General features: G+C 36.4%; 1 protein-coding gene across 1 annotated transcript; it reads left to right on the top strand.

The window, feature by feature from the left end:
- Window positions 1-4,634: 4,634 nt before the first annotated feature.
- LOC113257377 (olfactory receptor 8S1-like) lies at window positions 4,635-5,552 on the top strand. The gene has a single exon (XM_026501572.2). It carries the CDS (start codon window positions 4,635-4,637, stop codon window positions 5,550-5,552), a length of 918 nt encoding a protein of 305 aa, XP_026357357.1.
- Window positions 5,553-24,556: the final 19,004 nt, after the last annotated feature.

Here is a 24,556-nt window from a genome sequence, read left to right as displayed (position 1 = left end):
AAAAAAAAAAAAAAAGAAAAGAAAATAGGACAATGTGTACAATAATGGATGAAAATGTTCCCAACTGAAAAAGTATATCAACTACAATGCTAGAAGTCCTATAAATAAATCCCAAGTATGATAAATAAAAAGAAAGACACCTTTGTCACATCATAATAAAGTTACTAAAAACCAAAAGAAAAAATATTAAAAGCAGTGAGAGAGAGAGAGGAAAAAAACACAAATTAACTCCAGAGAAGTACAACTAGATTAACAACTGACTTCTCAAGAGAAGCATTAGACTAACAAGAAGATAGAAGACACTGAGGTAATATCATCAAAGTACTGAATAAAAAAATAACTTCCCCATTAGGATTCTGTGTCCAGTAAAACATCATTTAAGAATGAAGGTGAGGGACACCTGGGTGGCTCAGTCAGTTAAGCGTCTGCCTTTGGCTCCGGTCATGATCCCAGGGTCCTGCTCAGTGGGGAGCCTGCTTCTCCCTCTGCCTGCTCCTCCCCCTGCTTGTGCACTCTCTCTCTCTGACAAATAAATAAATAAAATCTTTTTTTAAAAAAGAATGAAGGTGAAAAAAATGCTTACTGGTACTAAATGAAAAATTAAAGGGAGTCTTCTAGGAGAAAGAAAATGCTCACAGGTGGAAGTTCTTATTTTCTTCTGTCCTATCTTCTGATTCACTAATATCTCTTCAGCTTTGTCTAACTTGTGTTAAACTCATACATTGAAATCTTAGCTTTTGAACTTTTCAATTCTAGATGTAGAAAAAATTGAGCAAGAAAAGGTCAAATATCAAATATGTAGGTAAATTTAAATTAGTATTGACCGTATAAGTAGTAGTAGCGGTAGTAATGATGTCATATATAATAATTATGTATCGAGTACATGTAATAATTAAAAACATGACAGCATTAAGGAAGATGATCTAAAGGTAAGCTGTAAATTCCCAGAGGGATCATTCAGTAACCATTTTTAGGTAATGAGTCCAAAGTAAGCTTCAGGCTGAGCTTTCCAGCAATCAGGACAGACCCACAATGTCCCCTGGGCTCTCAGGTCATCATAATTTGCATCTCATTGGCCACCTTAACCCACAATCCCTTCTAAATGGCTAGACCTGAGCCTCCTTTGTCAGGATGGTGCTCTTAGCAATATATTAACAGTCATACAGAGGGATAGGTGCAGAAATGATGGTGTAATTATGCTAGGGGAAATATGAAAGAAGTTGCTTTATTACTTGTTAGGAATTTGAAGCTTTCAAGTTTTCCTTTGTCATTTTCCGGAGTCATTAAGGGATAAGTGTAAAAATGCTGTCAAAGTTTAGAAGAGTTTTCTGAAGTCTTTATTTGCAGAGGCTTTTGAGGACGGAGCTTACATATTTCTCTGTACACAAAAGAGTCTTTTAAATAGAAAAAGCAATGCCAGTTCACATGATTGGACAGTTGTGGCACATTTTCTTTCTTGTACATTTCTCCTGAACTCCGTGGCGTATGTACCGACTCAGAAAAACAGGATGTATTCTGCACCAGGAAAACCCAGAAATATGGTAATATTTTTCTTGTGTTCTCTGATGGGTTTCTCTGTTCCTGTACTCCCTCTGTAGAATCCTTTCTGCCTCATTTCCTGCCACTTGTTCTTCCCTAATCAGACACTTCCTTTCTCTTTCAGTTCTCTCATCTCATCTCTGTTCCCCTGGGCTGGACGTCATGGCCTCCCTGTTTCTCTCTGACATGGTCTCATTTCTGTGACCTGAAATGTTTTGGTCTGCTCCTCAGAATCACCTCTCTTCCTCCTTTTGGGAAAATTAAACACTTGGATTGGGCATAAAGAAAAGAGAATCTAATGATTCTTTAGCTTTCAGGATTCTTAAGTCATTACAACTTTTCAAGGTAATTATTTTTAGCATTCATTTTACATATGGGACAACTGAGACAAGATCTTTTCTACATCTTGTTATATTCATTGTTTCTGGTGCTGAAACACCACATTTTACCAGAAACCTGGAAGTTCAGGGAGGCTAATACTTAAGAGCTGTCTGTAAAATGTGAGAGGGGGTAGGACATCAATGATAGACTTTGGGTACCCTGTGACTCACAAATAACCCTCTTCAAGTACTCCAAATGCACAGGGTCCAGAAACTAATTACATCTTTAATTATAGGTATTCTCTACAATTATGTACCCTGAGATATGTGTAAGTTCAGAACAGGGCATGAAACACTGCATTGAGGCAAACCTTTCCAGTTGGCAAAATTTTTCAATACCCTTTATACATCTGCTTTCATGCAAGCCCCAAGTGTCCAAATCCCTTACTGGTTCCTAATCAGATCTGTTCCCTCTGAGTAGTAAAAGCCCTAGACTATTCTTCTCCTGAGTTTCATTCATTTACTTACTCATTCACTCATTCATGTATTCATTTTTATTTGTAAATAATACTTTTTGAGCAATTCCTTTGGGCCAGTTACAATGCTAGGTGCTCTTGTGTGTCTCATCTTTATTTATTTTTTTATAGTATTTTTTATTATGTTAGTCACCATACAGTACATCCCTAATTTTTGATGTAAAGTTCCATGATTCATTACTTGTGTCTCATCTTTAAAAAAAAAAAGCTCCTCTTAGGCAGCTTTTCTTTGGAAATTACCTAGTCAGCTAACTCCATCTAATTGTGATAATAACTGAAAAAGAGTGGTAATGTTTTCAGAGCTGTTTCCATTCTAAATTTGGACTAACAGCCTGAATAACCAAAGCATTGGGAATAATGAAATTGCAGCACCAGGTAAAAATATAAGTGATTTTATTTACTTATGTGTCTCCTCAAATAACTCTAATACAGTAAATCTATACCTTTGAGGAAGTGCGGCCCCTGATAGAGTACAGTTTCCAGATTTGTCTTTCATGAAAATGTCCTTTGGCCTTTATTTCTAAGAGAGAAAATTTCCCCAAAGTTTAAGGAATTTCTAGTGCTAGTAAGTGGGGCCCCATTTAGAGATGAGGGACCGTTCTGTTTGCTGCCCTCCAAAATTATAATGGGTGGTTCTCTTTCTGCATTTCATGGTTTGATTCCTTGCTTTTCCAGCATCTTCTGCCAATGATGTAATATTCTCAGGATGAATCCAGGTTGCTATAGCTAGAGCTATAGTGGTGAGCAAAAGGAAAAAAGTATTAGCATGGAAAATGCAACCCCTACATGACTGGAAGTATTTAGGTTTTTAGAAATAATACACACAATTGAGCCTTCTATTTCCTCTTTCAGAAATCAAGGGAGAGGTCTATATCCAAAAGAAATTTTCAAACTCTACCTTAACACCAAATTCTCACACTGACGTTCCAATTTGGGAAAACCAAATTGGTTTCTTCTGGATCACTGGATTTGAAGAAGTTTTTCTTTAATTCTGTGCTAGTTATTGCTCAGCTAGGTGAGAAAGACAGGTAATGTAGACTTGCTTCCTAAGAATAGCTTTAATCCTCAGTGTTGTTTGGATAAATAATGGGAGAGAAATCATAAGTCCTTTGAGAAATTGAATGCAGTATGATTGCAAGAGATAGAGGAGGAGATCAAGGGACAAGATGGTATAGTCACTGGTGTTGAGTTATTCTGAGTCTACGGTTATAATATGGGTTGTCAGCCCAAAATAGGAAAAAAAAAAAAAAAGGCTAAGCTCTGGAAAGTTAGTGGGTAGTCTATATTTGCAAATGGCGTTAGGGCACAGACAAGAGCTGAATCTGAATAGATGACACAAACTGGCGATAGAGATTATGGTCAGCATATGTTCCCATATTGGTCAGCAGTTTCTCTTGATGAGTTATATAGCATCTGGGATATCTCTATGCTGCCTTCTTTCTTTCTTTTTTTTTTTAGTGATTTTTTATTATATTATGTTAGTCACCATACAGTACATCCCCGGTTTCCGATGTAAGGCTTGATGATTCATTAGTTGCGTATAACACCCAGTGCACCATGCAATACGTGCCCTCCTTACTACCCATCACCGGTCTATCCCATTCCCCCACCCCCCTCCCCTCTGAATATGCTGCCTTCTTTCTAACTCATTCCCTTTGTCCTCACTCTGCAAATGTTCAGCCACCGCTCCTCTTCAGTTTGCATTAACGACCCCATTTAAATATTTATTGAAAAAAAAAAAGCCATTACGTGGGAACCGCTTCCTTCCCAACATCACATCTATGCATGTTTGATGGATGAATTAAACTTGCTCCCACCTAAGGGCATGCTCCGCTTCTGCTCTGCAACCCAGCTGCTATCGGAGATACTACTTCTGCAATTTTCTCTTATTCCTCCTGCAATTTCTCCCTCTCTACTGGATTATTATCAAGAATTTACAAAACATCCTCCAGTTGCTTTAATAATAAAACAACAATAACAAAATACATTCTAAGACATTAAAGAAAGAACAATAAAAGTGGACAGGGAGTTGATCAAGGGTTAGAATCCTATAGAAAAGATAATTGCTGATTTTAGGAAATCTAGAGACTTAAGGAAGTTTATCATTTCAGAACATAAATTTTTGAGCAGGCATGAAACTTTGTGAATAGAGAATGTTGAAACCCTTGAATATTTGTTAGACATGAGAAGAGGCTTTATCTGATTTATTTCTTACATTCCAAAGAAAATAGTGAAGACAATGAGAAACCACAGTGTTGTGTCTGAGTTCATCCTCCTCGGGCTGTCCGCTGACCCCCAGATTCAGGCTCTGCTCTTTGTGCTGTTCCTTGTTATTTACCTCCTGACCCTGATGGGGAACCTGCTGCTGCTGCTGGTGATCAGGGCTGACTCTCACCTCCACACACCCATGTACTTCTTCCTGGGACAGTTGTCCTTCCTGGATCTCTGTCACTCCTCTGTCACTGTGCCCAAGTTGTTGGAGAACCTTCTGTCTGAGAAGAAAACCATCTCAGTAGAGGGCTGCCTGGCTCAGGTCTTCTTTGTGTTTGCCACTGGGGGCACTGAATCCTGCCTGCTTACTGTCATGGCCTATGACCGCTATGTTGCCATCAGCTCCCCTCTGCTGTATGGCCAGATGATGAACAGACAGCTATGTATGGGGCTGGTGTGGGGCTCATGGAGCTTGGCTTTTCTGGATGCTCTTATCAATATCCTTGTAGCTCTCAATTTAGACTTCTGTGAGGCTCAAAATATACACCACTTCAGCTGTGAGCTGCCGTCTCTCTACCCTTTGTCTTGCTCTGATGTGTCTGCAAGTTTTACTGCCCTGCTCTGCTCCAGCCTCCTGCATTTCTTTGGAAATTTCCTCCTGATATTTTTCTCCTATGTTCGCATTTTATCCACCATCCTGAACATTAGCTCTACCACAGGCAGAAGCAAGGCCTTCTCCACATGCTCCTCCCACCTCACTGCAGTGATCTTCTTTTATGGCTCAGGGTTACTCCGTTATCTCATGCCAAATTCAGGATCTACTCAAGAGTTAATCTTCTCCTTGCAGTACAGTGTGGTCACTCCTATGCTGAATCCCCTCATCTACAGCCTGAAGAACAAAGAAGTGAAGGCAGCTGTAAGAAGAATTTTGAGAAAATGTGTCTAATGTTACAATTAATAGACTACAAAATCAGAATGATGAGGGGAGAAACTGAATGGAATTGCAATAAGTAGTGCCTGAATATTAAAGAGAATTTTCTGATATCAGGATTGGCAACATACCTTACATCTTTTCTTTAAAATGGTTAAGAAAAGGTGAAGTTATTTTCCTGGTATGATAGTAGTTCTTTCCTAGTCAGAAGAAAATGGATGGATGAACCTCTTGTCTTACAATATTTCTTACAAAAATATTTAGTTTATTACAGACAATATGGTAGACTTTGTTATTGCTTGCTTATGTTATCTTTACCATTCTTCCAGTAACTAAATTTCCATGTGTTCAATATAGTTCCAGAGAGACTATTAATCATGATGTCCCCAAATCCTCTTTCCTCCCCCACTCATTATTTACTCATTCTTTCAGGCACAGTGACTGGTATAGGAATGAGCATATGGTCAGCTCCAGACCATCCATTCTGTTAGGAATTATAATCCTCAGAATAGATTGAGAGGCAGAGGTAAGTCTGTTTGCAGCACTCTGATAGCCTATCCCAGTGCCCCTGCTGATAAGATCACTACTGTTATCCTAGATTCTATACTTTCAAGGCAGATTGATAAACATCAATTAAACCTATATCTTTTTTTAAAAGATTTTATTTATTTATTAGGGAGAGAGAGAGTGAGTGAGAGAGCACAAGCCAGAGAGAGAGCACACACAAGCGGGGGAGGAGGTAGAGGAAGAGGGAGAAGCAGACTCCTCACTGAGCAGGGAGCCTGATGCGGGGCTCGATCCCAGGACCTGAGATCATGACCTGAGCTGAAGGTGGACACTTAACGGACTGAGCCACCCAGGTGCCCCCCGATAAACATGAATTATATTAAGAGCACATGATTAGATATTTGCATCGTCAGGCACTGTGCCAAGATTTAACATACATTACCCCATTTAAATGTCACAAAAAATGCTTTAGGTAAATACTTTAGTTATCCTTGTTTCAGAGAAGTGGAAGTGGACTCAGAGAGGTAAGTGGTGGGGGTGGAATTTGGAACCAAACAGACTTATCCCAAAGCCTGTTTTCTTTACCACCTGACACACTGACTGTCCCTTTGGTGCTGCGAGCTACCCCAGACCCAGTTCATGAATTTCCCTTTTAATGCTTTACTATTGTTGCTTTGTTTTATTTCCCTTAAGTAAGTCAGAATTAGATTCTGTCATTTGCAAGGAAAAGACCTAAGAGATACATATTGATACTGCAATTAAATTGCAGGTATAGACATCCAAGGACAACTGGGATATTTGTAATTGTTTATTGGACCTAGGCATGTCCAATAGAGACTACAGATAACAGTTGTTTATGTAGCTTCAAACCATTTACCTAATGGTCAACCATTTCCAGCTGTGAGAGGGAGATACTGTTAGATAAGTAGCTCTGCCACTCAGCCCTAATAATGCTACAGAAATGGTGGAATGTGAGACAGTAAGTGCTGCCCAGTGTCTATAACAAACTCTAGAAAGAAATCAACAGAATTTCAGCAAAGACCCCTTAGATCACGAAACACAATTGGAGAATTACTGAGAAGGAGATTTGGGAGATTAAAATTATCATGGTCAAAAATTAAATATTATTTCTTTCTGAAATTACCTTTTAGTTTTTACTTACTTACCCTTCATTTTGCACTCCTCAGTAGCAGAAAATGTAGACTCAAAGAGATCAAGGGACTTTTTCTGGCAATCTTCGCTACCTTTTCAGGAATATAAAATAGCTTCAAACATGCACGTTGTACAATAAATGTATTTTGATTGGGTGAATTATGAGCAGAGAAACCGGGAAAATATATAGAATGAATTTTTACCAGAGGGATTCCACCGCCAAAGCAGTTTGAAATGATTATGAGTAGAATAGTCTACCATGTGAATACCAATCTTTTCCTTCCTGGTGAGCCTAGCTCTGGTCCATGAATTCTCTAACAGTGTGGCCATGGCTGGACATGGTGGTTATGCAAAGGTTCAACAACATTTTCATTCACAAAGGGTATTCTGTTGCCATTGGTGAAACTCATTTTGATAAAGGTCACACATAAATTTTGTCAGATATATTATCAGATACCTTCTATTTTTTGTTTCTATTATGAATTAAAAATTCAATTACATTTTCTTTTTTTTATTATAATAATATTTTTTATTATGTTAGTCACCATACAGTACATCCCTGGTTTTTGATGTAAAGTTCCATGATTCATTACTTGCGTATAACACCCAGTGCACCACGCAATACGTGCCCTCCTTACTACCCATCGCCGGTCTATCCCATTCCCCCACCCCCCTCCCCTCTGAGGCCCTCAGTTTGTTTCTCAGAGTCCATAGTCTCTCATGGTTCATTCCCCCTTCTGATTACCCCCCCTTTCTTTATCTCTTTCTTCTCCTACTGATCTTCCTAGTTCTTATGTTCCATAGATGAGAGAAACCATATGATAATTATCTTTCTCTGCTTGACTTATTTCACTTAGCATTATCTCCTCCAGTGCCATCCATGTTGCAGCAATTACATTTTCTACTTGGTTATTTCTTTTCTTTTTTTTTTTTAGGTGAAAACCAGTTTTTTATTTCTTTATTTTTTTAATAATAATTTTTTAGTATGTTATGTTAGTCACCATACAGTGTATCCTTAGTTTTTGATGCAATGTTCCATGATTCATTATTTGCGTACAACACCCAGTGGATCATGCAATATGTGCCCTCCTTAATACCCATCACCAGCCTATTCCAATCCCCCACCCCCTCCCCTTGGAAGCCCTCAGTTTGTTTCCCAGAGATACTTGGTTATTTCTAGTACATAAGATGTTGTGATATTTTATATACAGAGCTTGTATCTGTTGACTTTGTTGAACTGTCTTCCTAGTTATAATGGCTTGTTTTTAGATTGGATTTTAAAATTACATTTTAATTATTTCATCTTAAATAAAAGCAAATAATTTTGTTTCTTTTACTATTTTCTATTTCTAATTTTTATATTTCTCATTTCTATTTTTTATTATTTTTAAATTAATTTTTTAAAATTTGAGTATAGTTGACACACAATGCTATATTTATTTCAGGTATACAACACAGTGATTCAACTTCTCTGTAGGTTGTGCTACGCTCACCGCAAGTTTAGCTGCCATCTATCACCATAAAACACTATCATAATACCATTGACATATTCCCTATGCTGTGCCTTTTATTCCCATGACTTATTCCTTCCATAACTGGAATCCCATATCCCATATCCCCTCTCCCTTTCGCCCATTTTGCCCATCCCCTAACCCTGTCTCCCCTCTGGCAGCCACCAGTTTCTTCTCTGTATATATAGGTCTGATTCTGCTTTTTATTTGTTGTTTGTTTCTTTTTTTTAGATTCCATACATGAATAAATCTGGTATTTGTCTTTCTCAGTCTGATCAGTTTCACTTAACATAATACCCTCTGGTTCCATCCATGTTGTCCCGAATGGCATGATCTCATCCTTTTTATGGTGAATACGCACATGCACGCACACAAACACACTCTATTCATCTGTTGATGAACACTTAGGTTGCTTCCATATCTTGACTATTGTAAATAATGCTGCTATAAACATGGGGGTACATATGTCTTTATTTTTTTTAAATTACATATATATTTTTTATTTAAATTCAATTAGCCAGCATATAGTACATCATTAGTTTTTGATATAATGTTCAATGATTCGTTAGTTGTGTATAACACCCAGTGCTCATTACATCACGTACCCTCCTTAATGCCCATCACCCAGTTACCCCATCCCCCCATTGACCTCCCTTTCCGCAACCCTCAGTTTGTTTTCTGGAGTCAAGAGTCTCATATGGTTTGTCTCCCTCTCTGATTTCTTCCCATTCAGTTTTCGCTCCCTTCCCCTATTGCCCTCTGCACTATTCCTTATATTCCACATATGAGTGACACCATATGATAGTTGTCTTTCTCTGATTGACTTATTTCACTTAGCATAATACCCTCCAGTTCCATCCATGTCAATGTAAATGGTAGATTTATATATCTTTTTGAACTAGTGTTTTCATTTTCTTTGGGTAGACAATCCAGTAGTGGAATTATTGGAAAATATGGTATTTCTTTTTTTAATTTTTTTCCTCATTTCAATAGTGGCTGTACCAGTTTATATGCCTACCTACAGTGCACAAGGATTCTTTTTTCTCCACATCCTTGCCAACACTTGTTATTTCTTTTTATTTTAGTCATTCTGACAAATGTAAGGTGGTTATCTTGTCATGGTTTTGATTTGCATTTCCCTGATTATTAGTGATTTTGGCATCTTTTCATATGTCTGTTGCCATCTGTATGTCTTCTTTAGAAAAATGTCCTCTGCCCATTTTTTAAATCAGTTTGTTATTTTGGTGCTGAGTTGTATATGTATTTCATTTTTAAAGTTAATTCAGTGCCCAGAACCTCTTGTACAAACATCTTTTTATTTGGATCAGCGAGAAAGCTTATGTTTCAACATTAAGAATGGTGTTTGTTCTGTTTTTGATCAATACCAACTTAAAAATTCTAATTATATTTTGCTAAGAATTGGTGTAAAATTTTATCAAATGCTTTTTCTGTTTCCATTGAGGACCAGGACTCTTTTCTTTCATTTACTAATATATAGTGATTGTCACATAAGGCATGCAATAAATACATACTGGATAAAAAATAAATTCATTGAAATAGTCATATGGTTTTATTTTTTTAATTTAAATTCCAGTTAACATACAGTGTAGTATTAGTTTCAGGTGTAAAATTTAGTGATTCTACACTTACAAACAACACTCAGTGCACCTCACAACAAGTTCATTCCTTAATCTCCATCAACTATTTCATCCATCTCCCCACCTCCACTCCTCTGGTAACCATCAATTTGTTCTCTATAGTTAAGAGTCTGTTTCTTGGTTGCCATCTCTCTCTTTTCTCTTTTCCCTTTGCTCATTTGTTTTGTTTCTTAAATTCCACATATGAGTGAAATCATATGGTATTTGTCTTTCTCTGGCTGACTTATTTTGCTTAATATTATACACTCTCGCTCCATTCATGTTGTTGCAAATGGCAAGATTTCATTTTTTATGGCTGAATAATATTCCAGTCTATGTGTATACCACATCTTCTTTATCCATTCATCTGTCAATGGACACTTGGGTTGCTTCCATACTTCGGGTATTGTAAATAGTCCATATAGAAAACCCAAAAGACTCCAGCAAAAAATTGCTAGAACTGATACACAAATTCAGTGAAAGTTGCAGGATACAAAATCAACATACAGAAATCTGTTGCATTTCTATATACCAATAATGAAGCAGCAGAAAGAGAAATCAAGGAATCAATCTCATTAACCATTGCACCAAACCCCATAAGATACTTAGGAATAAGCCTCACCAAAGAGGTTAAAGATCTGTACTCTGAAAACTATAAAACACCATTGAAAGAAATTGAAGATGACACAAAGAAATGGAAGAACGTTCCATGCTCATGGATTGGAAGAACAAATATTGTTAAAATGTCTATACTACCCAAAGTAATCCACACATTTAATGCAATCCCTATCAAAATACCACCAGCATTTTTCACAGAGCTAGAACAAACAATCCTAAATTTTATGGTTTTTTTAAACTACTAAATTGTAGGTGTTCTGGTGTTGAAGAATTTTTGCATTACTGAAATCACCCTATTTAGGTGGAGTAGTAAAGACTGAATTAACTTTCGCCAATATTTAACTTAGGAATTTCCCATTTATGTTCATAAATGAGATAGTATATTTTTCTTACATTCACCTGGTCTTGTCTTTTCAGAAGCTTTATTGAGATTATGTTTGACACTTCAGAAGGTCGCCTATTCAAAGCATACAATTCAGGTCACAGTAGTGGGGTATGGACCAAGTCCAACACCTCGTCCCAGGCACAGGGGGCACCCCCAGGGAAGGGCTGCTGCCAGAGAAGCTCGGGCACTACTGCTGACCTGGAAAAGCTCAACGCTGTGTGGTGAGGAGCAAGGCTCTGCTGAGGAGCTGCAGCAGTAGGAGGCCACTGAGCCCCTAGTGGGACAGTGCTACCCACAGGTGAGGTGGGTCTGCCCTGGAACTTTGGGCCCTTGCCTGAACCCCAGTGGTACGTGCACACAGCCAGCCCAGGGATGGTTGACATTAGGAAAAAACCCTTTTAGGCCCTTGGGCAGAGCCCACCTTGGGGGGAGACTCCAAGCATGCTGCAAAGTATAGTTGCCTACATTTGCCTCGGTGAAGGACAGTCTTGACCTCCCACTGCAAATCCAGGTCCTGATCTTTAAACAGTTGTAATCAAAAGATTTGGGCTATTTGTGTGGTAATGAGCACTGGGTGTTACATGCAACTAATGAATCATTGAACACTACATCAAAAACTAATGATGTACTGTATGGTGGCTAATTTAACATTAAAAAAATAGATTTGGGCTTTAGCCCAAATGGATTAGACTCAATTTTTTTTTAAATAGGCAAATTCCTGCCACTCATTTCCTTTGAGCTAGGGTACTTGATTGCCAACTTTTCACTTAAGAGTTTCCGAAAGGCAATTCTGGTCTTAAGCCTATGTGTATGTGCCCATAGTTCTGAGGTTCAGCCAGTGCTGGACACAGAACAGTTAGTGGCAACAGGGTTGTGTTTTAAATGGTCTTATGCATATGGTGGAAACTGAGAAGCTTGTATAGTTTTAGAATTTTGTAAAGCCATTTCGTAATAAATGAGAATCTCTGAAAGGAGAAAACAAAACTGAGCATAAAATTCAGTGGGCTCTAGCACATTTACAGAGTTGTGCAGCCCTCACTACAACCAAATCTCAAAACATTTTCATCACTTCAAATAAATTCGATACCCATGCACAGTTACTCTCTATTCTTTCCCCCTAACCCCTGCCATAGGCAGTCACTAATCTACTTTTTGCCTATATGTGTCTATTTTAGACATCTGATCTTAGCATCACTAGTATGCTTTCTTTCACCTTTGTATTTTTCTTTTTTATTTAAATTCAGTTAGCCAACATATAGTACATCATTAGTTTTTGATATAACGTTCAATGATTTATTAGTTGTGAATAACATCTTTGGATTTTCTTAATATATTTGCATAAAAAAGAACTACCATTTCCTTGAAGGTTTTATAAAATTTTCCTTTAAAATTTTGAGGACTTCTTGTCTTTTTGTTGTTATTAAAGAAGGAAAATTTTGATTACCAATTTAATTCTTTTAATAATTAGTGGTGTATTTGGGTTTCATATTTGTTCATGAATCAATTTTAGTGATTTTCAATTTTTGTCTACTTTCATTTAATTTTAAAAATTTGGTATTTTTTAACTTATTCTAATATTTTTTCAAGCTTTTTCAGCATTCATTTAATTTTAAAATAAAAAATTTCAAACATACTACAAAGTTGAAAGAATTCTACGTGAACATTTACATAACCACATCTAAATTTTACTATTAATATTTTAGTATACATGCCTTATCATCTACCTATCCATCTATCCTTTCATCAATCCACCTTTTTAAAACACATTTCAAAAAATGTTAGTTACATTTGTACACTTCACCCTAATCAGTATATTTCATCCTAAATATTTCAGTATGTATATCATTAACTAGAGTTCAAATTTTTTTTAATTTTTAATTTTTATTTATTTTTTTGATGTAAAGTTCGATGATTCATTAGTTGCGTATAACACCCAGTGCACCATGCAATACGTGCCCTCCTTACTACCCATCACCAGCCTATCCCATTCCCCCACCTCCCTCCCCTCTGAAGCCCTCAGTTTGTTTCTCAGAGTCCATAGTTTCTCATGCTTCATTCCCCCTTCTGATTACCCCCCCCTTTCTTTATCCCTTTCTTCTCCTACCGATCTTCCTAGTTCTTATGAGTTCAAAATTTGACTACAACTTCCCTTTTTCTTTTGAGGTTAAATCTACATGCTGAAATGTTAAGAGTATTATTTTGTGAATTTTGATAAATGCAAGCTGCTGTGTAACTCAAAGCCCTACTCAGATATAAAGCATTACCAACACCCAAGCAGACTACTTCATATCATTTCCAATCAATTCTTTTTCCACACTTATTAACCACTGAGCTGCTTTTTTCCACTATAAATTAGTCTTGCCTTTTACAACCATCCTATAAAGAAAATCACCATATGAAGTATTTGTCTTTTTCTCTCTGACTTATTTCACCTAGCATAATGCCCTCAAGGTACATCCATGTTGTCACAAATGACACACAAATGACATTGGCCTTTGATGACACATTAGACCAGAAATGCATAATCACAGCCACAGTGAGATATCATCTCATACCTGTTGGAATGACTAGTATCAAAAAAGACAAGAGGGGCACCTGGCTGGCTTAGTTGGTAGAGCATGTGACTGTTGATCTTTGGATTGTGAATTCAAGTCCCACTTAAAAATAAAATTAAAAAAAAAAACAAGAAATAATAAGTGTTGGCAAGGATGTGGAGAAAAGGGAACCCTTATGCGCTGTTGGTGGGAATGTAAAATAGTGCAGTCACTATGGCAAATAATATGGATGGCAGTTGCTCAAAAGAATTAAACATAGAGTTATCCTATGATCCAGCAATCCTACTTCTGGTTATATACCCAAAAGAATTGAAAGTAGGTACTTGAACAGATATTTTTACACCCATGTGCATAGTAACATTATTCACAATGGCCAAAAGTTCAAAGCAACCCAATTATTTGTCCACAAATGAATAAATAAAATGTCGATATACATACAATGGAAAATTATTCAGCCTTAAAAAGGAAGGAAATTCTGACACATGCAACAACATGGATGGACCTTGAGGACATTATGCTCAGTGAAATAAGCCAGTAACAGAAGGACAAATATTGTATGATTCCACTCTTAAAAGGTACCTAGAAAAGTCAAATTCATAGGGACAGAAGGTATAACGTCAGTTGCCAGGGACAGGGAGAAAGGAGAATGGGGAATTATTTTTTAATGGGTATACAGTTTCAGTTTGATAAGATGAAGAAGTTCTGGAGATGAGTGATGTGGTGATGGTTGCACAACTACATGAATGTACTTAATGTCACTGAACCATACTTTTAAAATGACTGCAATGTTAAAAAAAAGATCTTTGATGTTCAGAGTCACCAGAATATGATTTACTATAAATTTATATTTATTTATCCTGTTTGGTGTTAATAATACACTTTCCAAAATGAATAAAATATGTCTTTATGGAAAATTCTCTGGTTATTCAAATATTTATTCTCTTATCGTTCATTTGCCTTTTGGAATTTTTGGACAGTCTCATTAGGGCTCTATAATATGTGCAATATCTTAACCTATTTTCTGTGTCTCTTAAATGCTCTTTCTTTTTTTATTTTTTATTTTTCTATATTGTGTTCGGAGGGAATTTTGTAGTACTATCTTCAAAATCACCCATTAATGTATAACCAATGTAGTATAGAGATTATTCCATCCATTACAGTTTTAATTTTAATGAGAATAATTTTAGAGATATCTAATAACTTATTTTAGTTGCTATTTGATTTTGCTTCATTTTGCCTTAATTTTACAGAAAATTCTTTCTAATATTTAAACTGTTATTCATTTATTCCTCTTAATATCCTAAAAACATATATGCTAAAGTCTTTGTTATAAGGTTCCAAAGTAGTAGTGAATTGATGATTTTGTTGGCTAGATTTTTAGTAATAGCTTTTTTCATGTGTTTTGGAATTTTGGTAGGCAGGCTCATTTAATAGGCAGGATTTGGTTGTTTTTGGGTTTTTTGTTGTTGTTGTTTGTTTTGGTCATCTGTGCAAATTCCTTGTCAGTTTCTATCTCTCTACCACTACCCCAATCTCCAGTTCACAACCAGCCTTCATCTCCTTTTGTGGCTCTTGCTTGGTCGTGCTATTAGGTGATGATTAATTGAAACTCCTTCCTGTCAGTGAGTCAGTGAGCAGATGGTCTCAGTGCCTCCTAATAAGGTTTTGTTTATGATTTCCTGACATGCTTGTTCCGGAAACTCCTGTAAAGTTATTGGCTAGAAAGTTGGCAAGTTTCATTTGTTCTTAGCTTTCTCCAAGAAAGCTCACTTCAAGCTTTAATAAATTTCTTGTCCTCCATCTTGTACAGAGCACATTTAATTCCCAGTAGCCTGTATGCAGTTAATCGGAACTATATCTAGAGATTGGAAGACGTATTGTTTCAGGGCTATGCAACATTTTGCATTTCTGTTCCATTTATATTTCAAGGATATTCTCATTATGTTTTTGTTAGACTATGCCATTTTACCCACCAGATACTGTGTTGGAAGCAGGGTGGGTCCATCAAGTCCAAATTATGGCTTGCATAATTTAAGTTCCTTCTCCAGAAGCAGACCTTGAGATAAGGATTCACGTAAATGTGATTTATTAAAGAAGTGAGCCTGAGAGAAATTGTTTAAGAAGTAAGAAAAACTGGAATATAAAATCCAGTAATTCCAGCTGTCTATGTATCTGAGTGAAATGGCTTATGTGACCCAAGGGGAATCCTTCAAAGATTAGAGATGCAAGCCATTATAAAGAAAGCATGTAGAAGCTGAGAAAAAGGTGCAAAGAACAGGTAGCAGGAATCCAAAGGGTTCTTAAGAGGTATGTGACAATGCCCACTACAACGTAAGCATTATACCCCTCAGATTTATATACTTCTTACACTAACTTAATTCCATTGTGCCAAAACCCTTTAAGAATTATTTGGGTCACAATTTCTTGGGGGAAAACTATCACAATTTGAATTCTCCGGAAGTGGATGCTGAGTTAGAATTTAGGGAGCAAGGTGGTTTATTGGAGATTAATACCTGTGACAATGAGAGGGTAAACATGATTGGGCAGAAGAAGGAGTTAAACTGTGATGTAAGCCTGATGAAGGTTTAGACAATCCACAAGAGGCCTGGGAGTATCAGATTTTGACCATCAGATTTGTACCACACCGGGCCAAGACAGCCAGGCTTATGCCACCACCTCAGTCAGTGGTGTAGTCTGTCCCTGGAAGGACATGACCTTGGGCAAGGTGGTTCCCTGCGCTGGAAGGTGTGTGCTAACTATACTCCCTACATCTGTACAGTAGGTCTTGTTGAAATGGAATCTGGGCAATTTATCTCTGTGTCTGCCACAGTCTACAGGGATAAGTCTAGTGGGAATTACAGCTCTTGCTGCTGTAGTTAGTCCCTAGACCATAACATATTCCTCTCCCTTCTCTAACACCCATTAAATGTTCCCTTCATTGGCTTACATTTCTGTAAAGTGAACCAGAACTTCATCCCTGAGGCATATGAGACCTCTGTTTCTATATCCTTATCAAGATGTAGCTCCTATAACCACAGTGTCAAGGATCACCTGAGTGCCACACATTTTCTCCATTATTTATTATGTAGCAACAACCCTACTTCATGACGATCATTGATAATCAATGCACCATTCCTTCCTGCATCTCAAATCTTTCACCTGGAGTTAGTTCCCTATTGCTCCATGCATACTTTTTAGATAGGACCTTTAGTGAGAAACTAGATTTTAGGTTCTCTTTTTATTTGTCAGAAATCGCCTTTATTTAACTCTCATTTGAAAGACGGTTGCATTGAGTATGGAAATCTAGATATACAATTTCTTTCAGCTCACCATGGCTTTCACTCTTCTTATAGGATAATGCAAGCTCTAATTTAATTACTGTTCTTATGTAGATAATGGGTCATTTATTTTCTTTTTTTTATTATATTATGCTAGTCACCATACAGTACATCCCTAGTTTTTGATGTAAAGTTCCATGATTCATTACTTGCATATAACACCCAATGCACCATGCAATATGTGCCCTCCTTACTACCCATCACCACCCTATCCCATTCCCCCACCCCCCTCCCCTCTGAAGCCCTCAGTTTGTTTCCCAGAATCCATAGTCTCTCATGGTTCATTCCCCCTTCTGTTTATCCCCCCTTTCTTCTTCCCCTTCTTCTCCTACCGATCTTCCTACTTCTTATGTTCCATAAATGAATGAAACCATATGATAATTGTCTTTCTCTGCTTGACTTATTTTGCTTAGCATTATCTCCTCCAGTACCGTCCATGTTGCAGCAAATGTTGAGAAATCATTCTTTTTAATGGCTGAGTAATATTCCATTGTATATATGGTCCATATCTTCTTAATCCAGTCATCTGTTGAAGGACATCTCAGCTCCTTCCACGATTTAGCTGTTGTGGACAATGGTCTATGAACATTGGGGTGCATATGGCCCTTCTCTTCACTACGTCTGTATCTTTGGAGTAATGGTCATTTATTTTCTAGTTGCTTTGTTATACTCTGTGCATTTGGTGTTTGGAAGTTTTATTATTGTATGGCTAGATTTATTTTCTCTCTCTTTTTTAAAAAAATTACTTAAATTCAATTAATTAACATATAGGGTATTATTAATTTCAAGGGTAGAATTTAGTGATTCATTAGTTGCATACAACACCCATTGCTCATTACATCAAGTGCCCTCCTTAATGCCCAACACCCATTTATTCCATCCCCCAACCTACCTCCCCTCCAACAACCTTCAGCTTGTTTCCTATAGTTTGTCTCCCTTTCTAATTTCATCTTATTTTCCCTCCCTTCTCCTATGATCATCTGTTTTGTTTCTTAAATTCCACATACGAGTGAAATCATATGATAATTGTCTTTCCCTGACTGACTTATTTCGCTTAGCATAATACCCTCTAGTTCCAACCACATTGTTGCAAATGGTAAGATTTCATTTCTTGATAGCTGAGTAATACTCCATTGTATATATATGTCACATCTTTATCCATTCATTTATCCAAAGGATCAAACATAGTGATTTGAAGGGGCACCTGCATCCCAATGTTTATAGTAGCAATGTCCATAATAGCCAAAATATGGAAAGAACCCAGATGTCCATCGACAGGTGAATGGGTATGATATGACTAGATTTATATTTTATTTTAGTTAATCTGTTGGTGTAACTTCCTGAACAAGATTTTAAGGTATTCCTTCTTCAACCTCTTGTGAACTCCCGTGACTCTGATCAAGGCATATTTTATCTTCTCATATCATTCATGTCTCTTACCCTCTTCCTAATATTTTTATTCTGTTTTTTCTTAGAATGGCAATCTGGACAATTTATTTGATTTAATAATACAATTTATCAATTTTCTCTAAAACTGTATCTAAACAGTTGTTTAATCCGTTGATGAAACTTTGAGGTGTGTATGTGTGTGTGTGTGTGTGTGACATTTCTGCAATTTCTGGGTTTTTTTTTTCTTTTTCATATTGATTTTATTGTGCTCTATAAATCTTACTTCTTTATTACATTATCAAGTTTTCTTATTTCTATAAATGTGTTTAATCCATCTATTTTGTATTCTGTGACTAATAATCCCAGTATCAAATATCTTGGTATTTCTGCTTTTTGATCCTTACTTGTAGTGAAATCTCTGCATTTGATTTTTTAATATCTGTGGCTCATTGTCCTTAGAACTTTATCTGGGGAAATACATTGAAACTTGAATTGAAGTTGTATTCCTCTACTAAATTTGCATTTGTCTCTGCCACTAATCCCAGAGTACAGCCAACTTGGAACTGTGTTATTTTATTTTTCTTCAATTTTGTTTTGTTTAAGGTTTTTATTTAACATCCAGTTAGTTAAAATACAGTGTAATAATTAGTTGAGTTTCAGAAGTAGAATTTTGAGATTCATCACTTACATATAATACCAAGTGCTCATCTCAATAAGTGCCTCCTTAATACCCATCATCCATTTAACTCATCCCCCTGCCTACCTCCCCTCCAGCAACCCTCAATTTGTTCTCTATACTTAAGAGTGTGTTTTGTGGTTTGCCTCTCTCTTCTCCCCCACCACTATGTGTATCTGTTTTGTTTCTTAAATTTCACATATGAGTGAAATCATACAGTATTGTTTTTCTCTAACTGACTTATTTTACTTAGCATGATACTGTCTAGCTCCATCCATGTTGATGCTGTCGGTGAGATTTCATTCTTTTTTATGGGTGAGTAATATTCCATTATATATTTTATACACACACACACACACACACACACATATATATATATATATATATATATATATATATATATATATGGATAAAGAAGAGGTGGTATATATATTATATATGTTCTTCAGAAATTAAGGAGGGATAAAAACTTTCCTAGAGGAAAAAAAGGCTGAGGGAATTTTGTCACCACTAGGCATGCCTCACAAAGAATGTTAAAGGGAAATAAAAATTCTGAGACAAACAAAAAGGGAAACACAACATACCATACCTTATGGGATGCAGCAAAAGCACTTCTGTGAGGGAAATTTATAAGCACCTATATTAAGAAAAAAAAGAAAGGTCTCAAACAACTTAAACTTACCTGTCAAAGAAATAGAAAAGAAAGGACAAAATGAGATCAGAAATAAATGAAATAAAGACTAGGAAGACAATAGAAAAGATAAACAAAACTGAGTGTTGGTTTTTTGAAAAGACAAAACTGACCAACTTTTGCTAGGCTTAAAAGAAAGAGCTGACTCATAAATGAAAAAGGAGACATTACAACTGATATCACAGAAATATAAGAATCATGAGAGACTATGTGAATAATTATATGCCAGCATATTAAATAATTTAGATGAAATGGATATATTCCTAGAAACACACAAGTTACCAAGACTGAATTGTGAAGTAATAGAAAATCTGAAAAGACCAATAATGAGAAAGGATTGAATCAGTAATCAATAATCTCCCAACAAATAAAATCCCAGGACCAGATAGCTTTACAGGTGAATTCTATCAAATGATTAAAGAATTAATAGCAATTCTTCTCAAACTCTACAAAGAAATTGAAGAGGAAGGAACACTTCCAAATGCATTTTATGAGGGCAGCATTACCCTGATACCAAAGCTAGACAGGGACACTTCAAGAAGGAAAATTATAGGTGCCTATCCCTCATGAACATAGATGCAAAAATCCTCAAAAAAAACTAGCAAACTGAATTCAAGAGCACACTAAAAAGATCATATGCCATGATCAAGTGGAATTCATCCCTCATATGAAAAAATGGTTCAGCATCTGCAAATCAATGTGACACATCATAACAACACAATGAAGAATAAATCTTCATTGTGATCACACAATCATTTCAGTAGATGTAGAAAAAGCATTTGACAAAATACAACATTCTTTCATTATAAAAAAAAACTCTAAATAAATTTGGTATTGAAGGAATGTTCCCCAACATAACAGAATCCACTTAACCAAGGAGGTGAAAGATGAGTACATTGAAAACTATAATATAAAATCTTATAGTTGAACACTACAACAAAAACTTATGATGTACTATATGCTGGTTAACTAAACATAATAAAATAAATAAATAAATAAATAAATAAATAAATAAAATTAGATTGGAGGAAAAAACTATAAAACTTTGGTGAATAAATTGAAGAAGACATAAGTAAATGGAAAGATATGCTGTGTTGTGTTCTTGGATTGGAAGAATTAATATTGTTAAAATATCCAAACTACATAAAGCGATCGGATGCAATGCAATCCTTATTAAAATTCTAATGGCATTTTTCAGAGAAAGAGAAAGAACTACCCTAAAATGCCTGTGGAACAAGAAAGGACCCCAAATAGTCAAAGCAATCTTGAGAAAGAAGAACAAAACTGGAGGCTTCACATTTCCTGATTTCAAATTGTACTACAAAGCTATAGTAATCAAAGCAGTATGGCACTGGCATTGAAACAGGGACAAAAATCAGTGGAACAGAATGGAAAACCCAGAATAATTCCACATGTATATGGTGAACTAATATTTGGCAAAGGTGGCAAGAACACAAAACAGCAGAAAGGATTATTTCTTCAATAAATAGGAAGATTAGATATCCAGGAAGATTAGATATCCACATGCAGAAGAATGAAACTGGACCACCATCTTATACCACTAACAAAAATTAATTTGAAATGGATCAAAGACTTAAATATAAGATGTGAAACCATAAAACTCATCAAAGAAAACATAGGATAAAAGATCCTTGATATCAGTATTGAAAATTAACTGCTTTTAAAAAAGTTTTTATTTATTTATTTATTTATTTATTTATTTATTTATTTATATTTTTTTATAAAGATTTTATTTATTTATTTGACAGGGACAGCCACCAGAGAGGGAACACAAGCAGGGGGAATGGGAGAGGAAGAAGCAGGCTCATAGCGGAGGAGCCCGATGTGGGGCTCGATCCCGGAACGCCGGGATCATGCCCTGAGCCAAAGGCAGACGCTTAACGACTGTGCTACCCAGGCGCCCCTTATTTATTTATTATTATAATAATATTTTTTATTATATTATGTTAGTCACCATACAGTACATCCCTGGTTTTTGATGTAAAGTTCCATGATTCATTACTTGCGTATAACACCCAGTGCACCATGCAATACGTGCCCTCCTTACTACCCATCACCAGCCTATCCCATTCCCCCACCCCCTCCCCTCTGAAGCCTTCAGTTTGTTTCTCAGAGTCCATAGTCTCTCATGCTTCATTCCCCCTTCTGATTACCCCCCCTTTCTTTATCCCTTTCTTCTCCTACTGATCTTCCTACTTCTTATGTTCCGTCCCTTAAAAAGTTAAAAATTGATCTACCCTATGATCCAGCAATTGCACTACTGGGTATTTACCCCAAAGATACAGATGTAGTGAAGAGAAGGGCCATATGCACCCCAATGTTCATAGCAGCATTGTCCACAATAGCTAAATCATGGAAGGAGCCGAGATGCCCTTCAACAGATGACTGGATTAAGAAGATGTGGTCCATATATACAATGGAATTTTACTCAGCTATCAAAAAGAACGATTTCTCAACATTTGCTGCAACATGGACGGCACTGGAGGAGATAATGCTAAATAAGTCAAGCAGAGAAAGACAATTATCATATGGTTTCACTCATCTATGGAACATAAAAAAGGTTTTATTTAAATTTGTTAGTTAACATACAGTGTAATATTAGTTTCAGGTGTACAATTTAGTGATTCAACATATATACAATACCTGATGCACATCACAAGTGCACTTCTGAATCACCATCACCTATTTAACCTATCCTCCCACCAACCTCCCCTCTGGTACTATCAGTTTTTTCTCTATAGTTAAGAGTCTGTTCCTTAGTCTGCCTCTCTTTCTCTCTCTCTTTTTGCCCTATGCTCCTTTGTTTTATTTCTTAAATTCCCCATATGAGTGAAATTATATAGTATTTGTTTTTTACTTATTTCACTTAGCATAATACTCTCTACCTCCTTCCACATAATTGCAAATGTCAAGATTTTATTCTTTTTAAAGGCTGAGTAACATTCCATTATATATATATAATATACACACACTACCTCTTCCTTAACCATTCATCGGCCAGTGGACACTTGGGCCATTTCCAAAGTTTGGCTATTATAGATAATGTTGCTATTAACGACAGGGTGCATGTGTCCCTTTAAATTAGTATTTTTGTATCCTTTGGGTAAATTCCCAGTAGTGCAATTGCTGGATCATAGAGTAGTTCTATTTTTCATTTTTAAGGAATCTCCACTGTTTTTTAAAAAAGATTTTATTTATTTATTTGAGAGAGCGAGATAGAGCACGTGAGAGAGAGCACAAGCAAGGTGAAAGGCAGAGGGAGAAGCAGACTTCCTGCTGAGCAGGGAGCCTGCTGTGGGACTCGACCCCGGGACTCTGGGATCATAACCTGAGCCGAAGGCAGACGCCTAACTGACTGAGCCCCCAGCTGCCCTCCATACTGTTTTCCAGAGTGGCTGCACAAGTTTGCATTCCCACCAACAGTATAAGAGCGTTCCTCTTTCTTTACATCCTGGCCAACACCTGTTGTTTCTCATGTTGTTGATTTTAGCCATTTTGACAAGCATGAGGTGATATCTCATTGTAGTTTTGATTTGTATTTCCCTGATGAAAAAAAAAAAGAAAATGAATTCTTGAATAAGACATCAGAACCACAGGCAGCAAAAGCTAAAATATTTAAGCAGGTGGGAGTACATCAGATGAAAGAGCTTCTGCATAGCAAAAGAAACAATCTATAAAATGAGAATGCAACTACAGAATGGGAAAAAATATTTGCAAATCACATATTTGATTAGGGGTTATCCAAAATATATAAGGAACTTATACAACTCTATAGCAAAAAAAGGAAATAGTCCAATTAAAAATGGGCTTAAAATCTAGTCTGTCTGATATAAGGGTGGCTATTCCAGCTTTCTTTTGATGTCCATTAGCATGATAAATGGTTCTCTACCCCCTCACTTTCAATCTGGAGTTGTCTTTGGGTCTAAAATGAATCTCCTGTAAGCAGCATATCAATGGATCTTTTTATTTAAATCCATTCTGATACCTACATCTTTTGATTGAAGTATTTAGTCCATTTACATTCAGAGTAATTATTGAAAGATATGAATTTAGTGCCATTGTATTACCTATAAAATCACTGTTCCTATAGATTGTCTCTGTTCCTTTCTGGAACAGACTCATTGGTAGTAATACAGTAATAGTAGGGGACTTTAACACCCCACTCACAGCAATGGACAGGTCATCTAAGCAGAAGGTCAACAAGGAAACAAGGACTTTGAATGACACAATGAACCAGATGGACTTCACAGATATATTGAGAGCAGTTCATCCTAAAACAGGAGAACACACATTATTTTCAAGTGCACATGGAACATTCTCCAAAATAGGTCACATATTCAGTCACAAATCAGGATTCAACAAGTACAAAAAGAAAGCTCACACCATGCATCTTTTCTGACCACAACACTATGAAACTTGAAGTCAACAATAAGAAAAAATTTGGAAGGACCACAATTACATGGAGCTTAAATAACATGCTACTAAATAATGAATGGGTCAACCAGGAAATCAAAGAAGAAATTTAAAAATGCATGGAAA

Source organism: Ursus arctos, unplaced genomic scaffold (genome assembly GCF_023065955.2).
Source record: "Ursus arctos isolate Adak ecotype North America unplaced genomic scaffold, UrsArc2.0 scaffold_26, whole genome shotgun sequence".
NCBI lineage: Eukaryota > Metazoa > Chordata > Mammalia > Carnivora > Ursidae > Ursus > Ursus arctos.
Note: the sequence above shows the minus strand (reverse complement) of the source record. Positions and strands in the feature narration are given on the sequence as shown.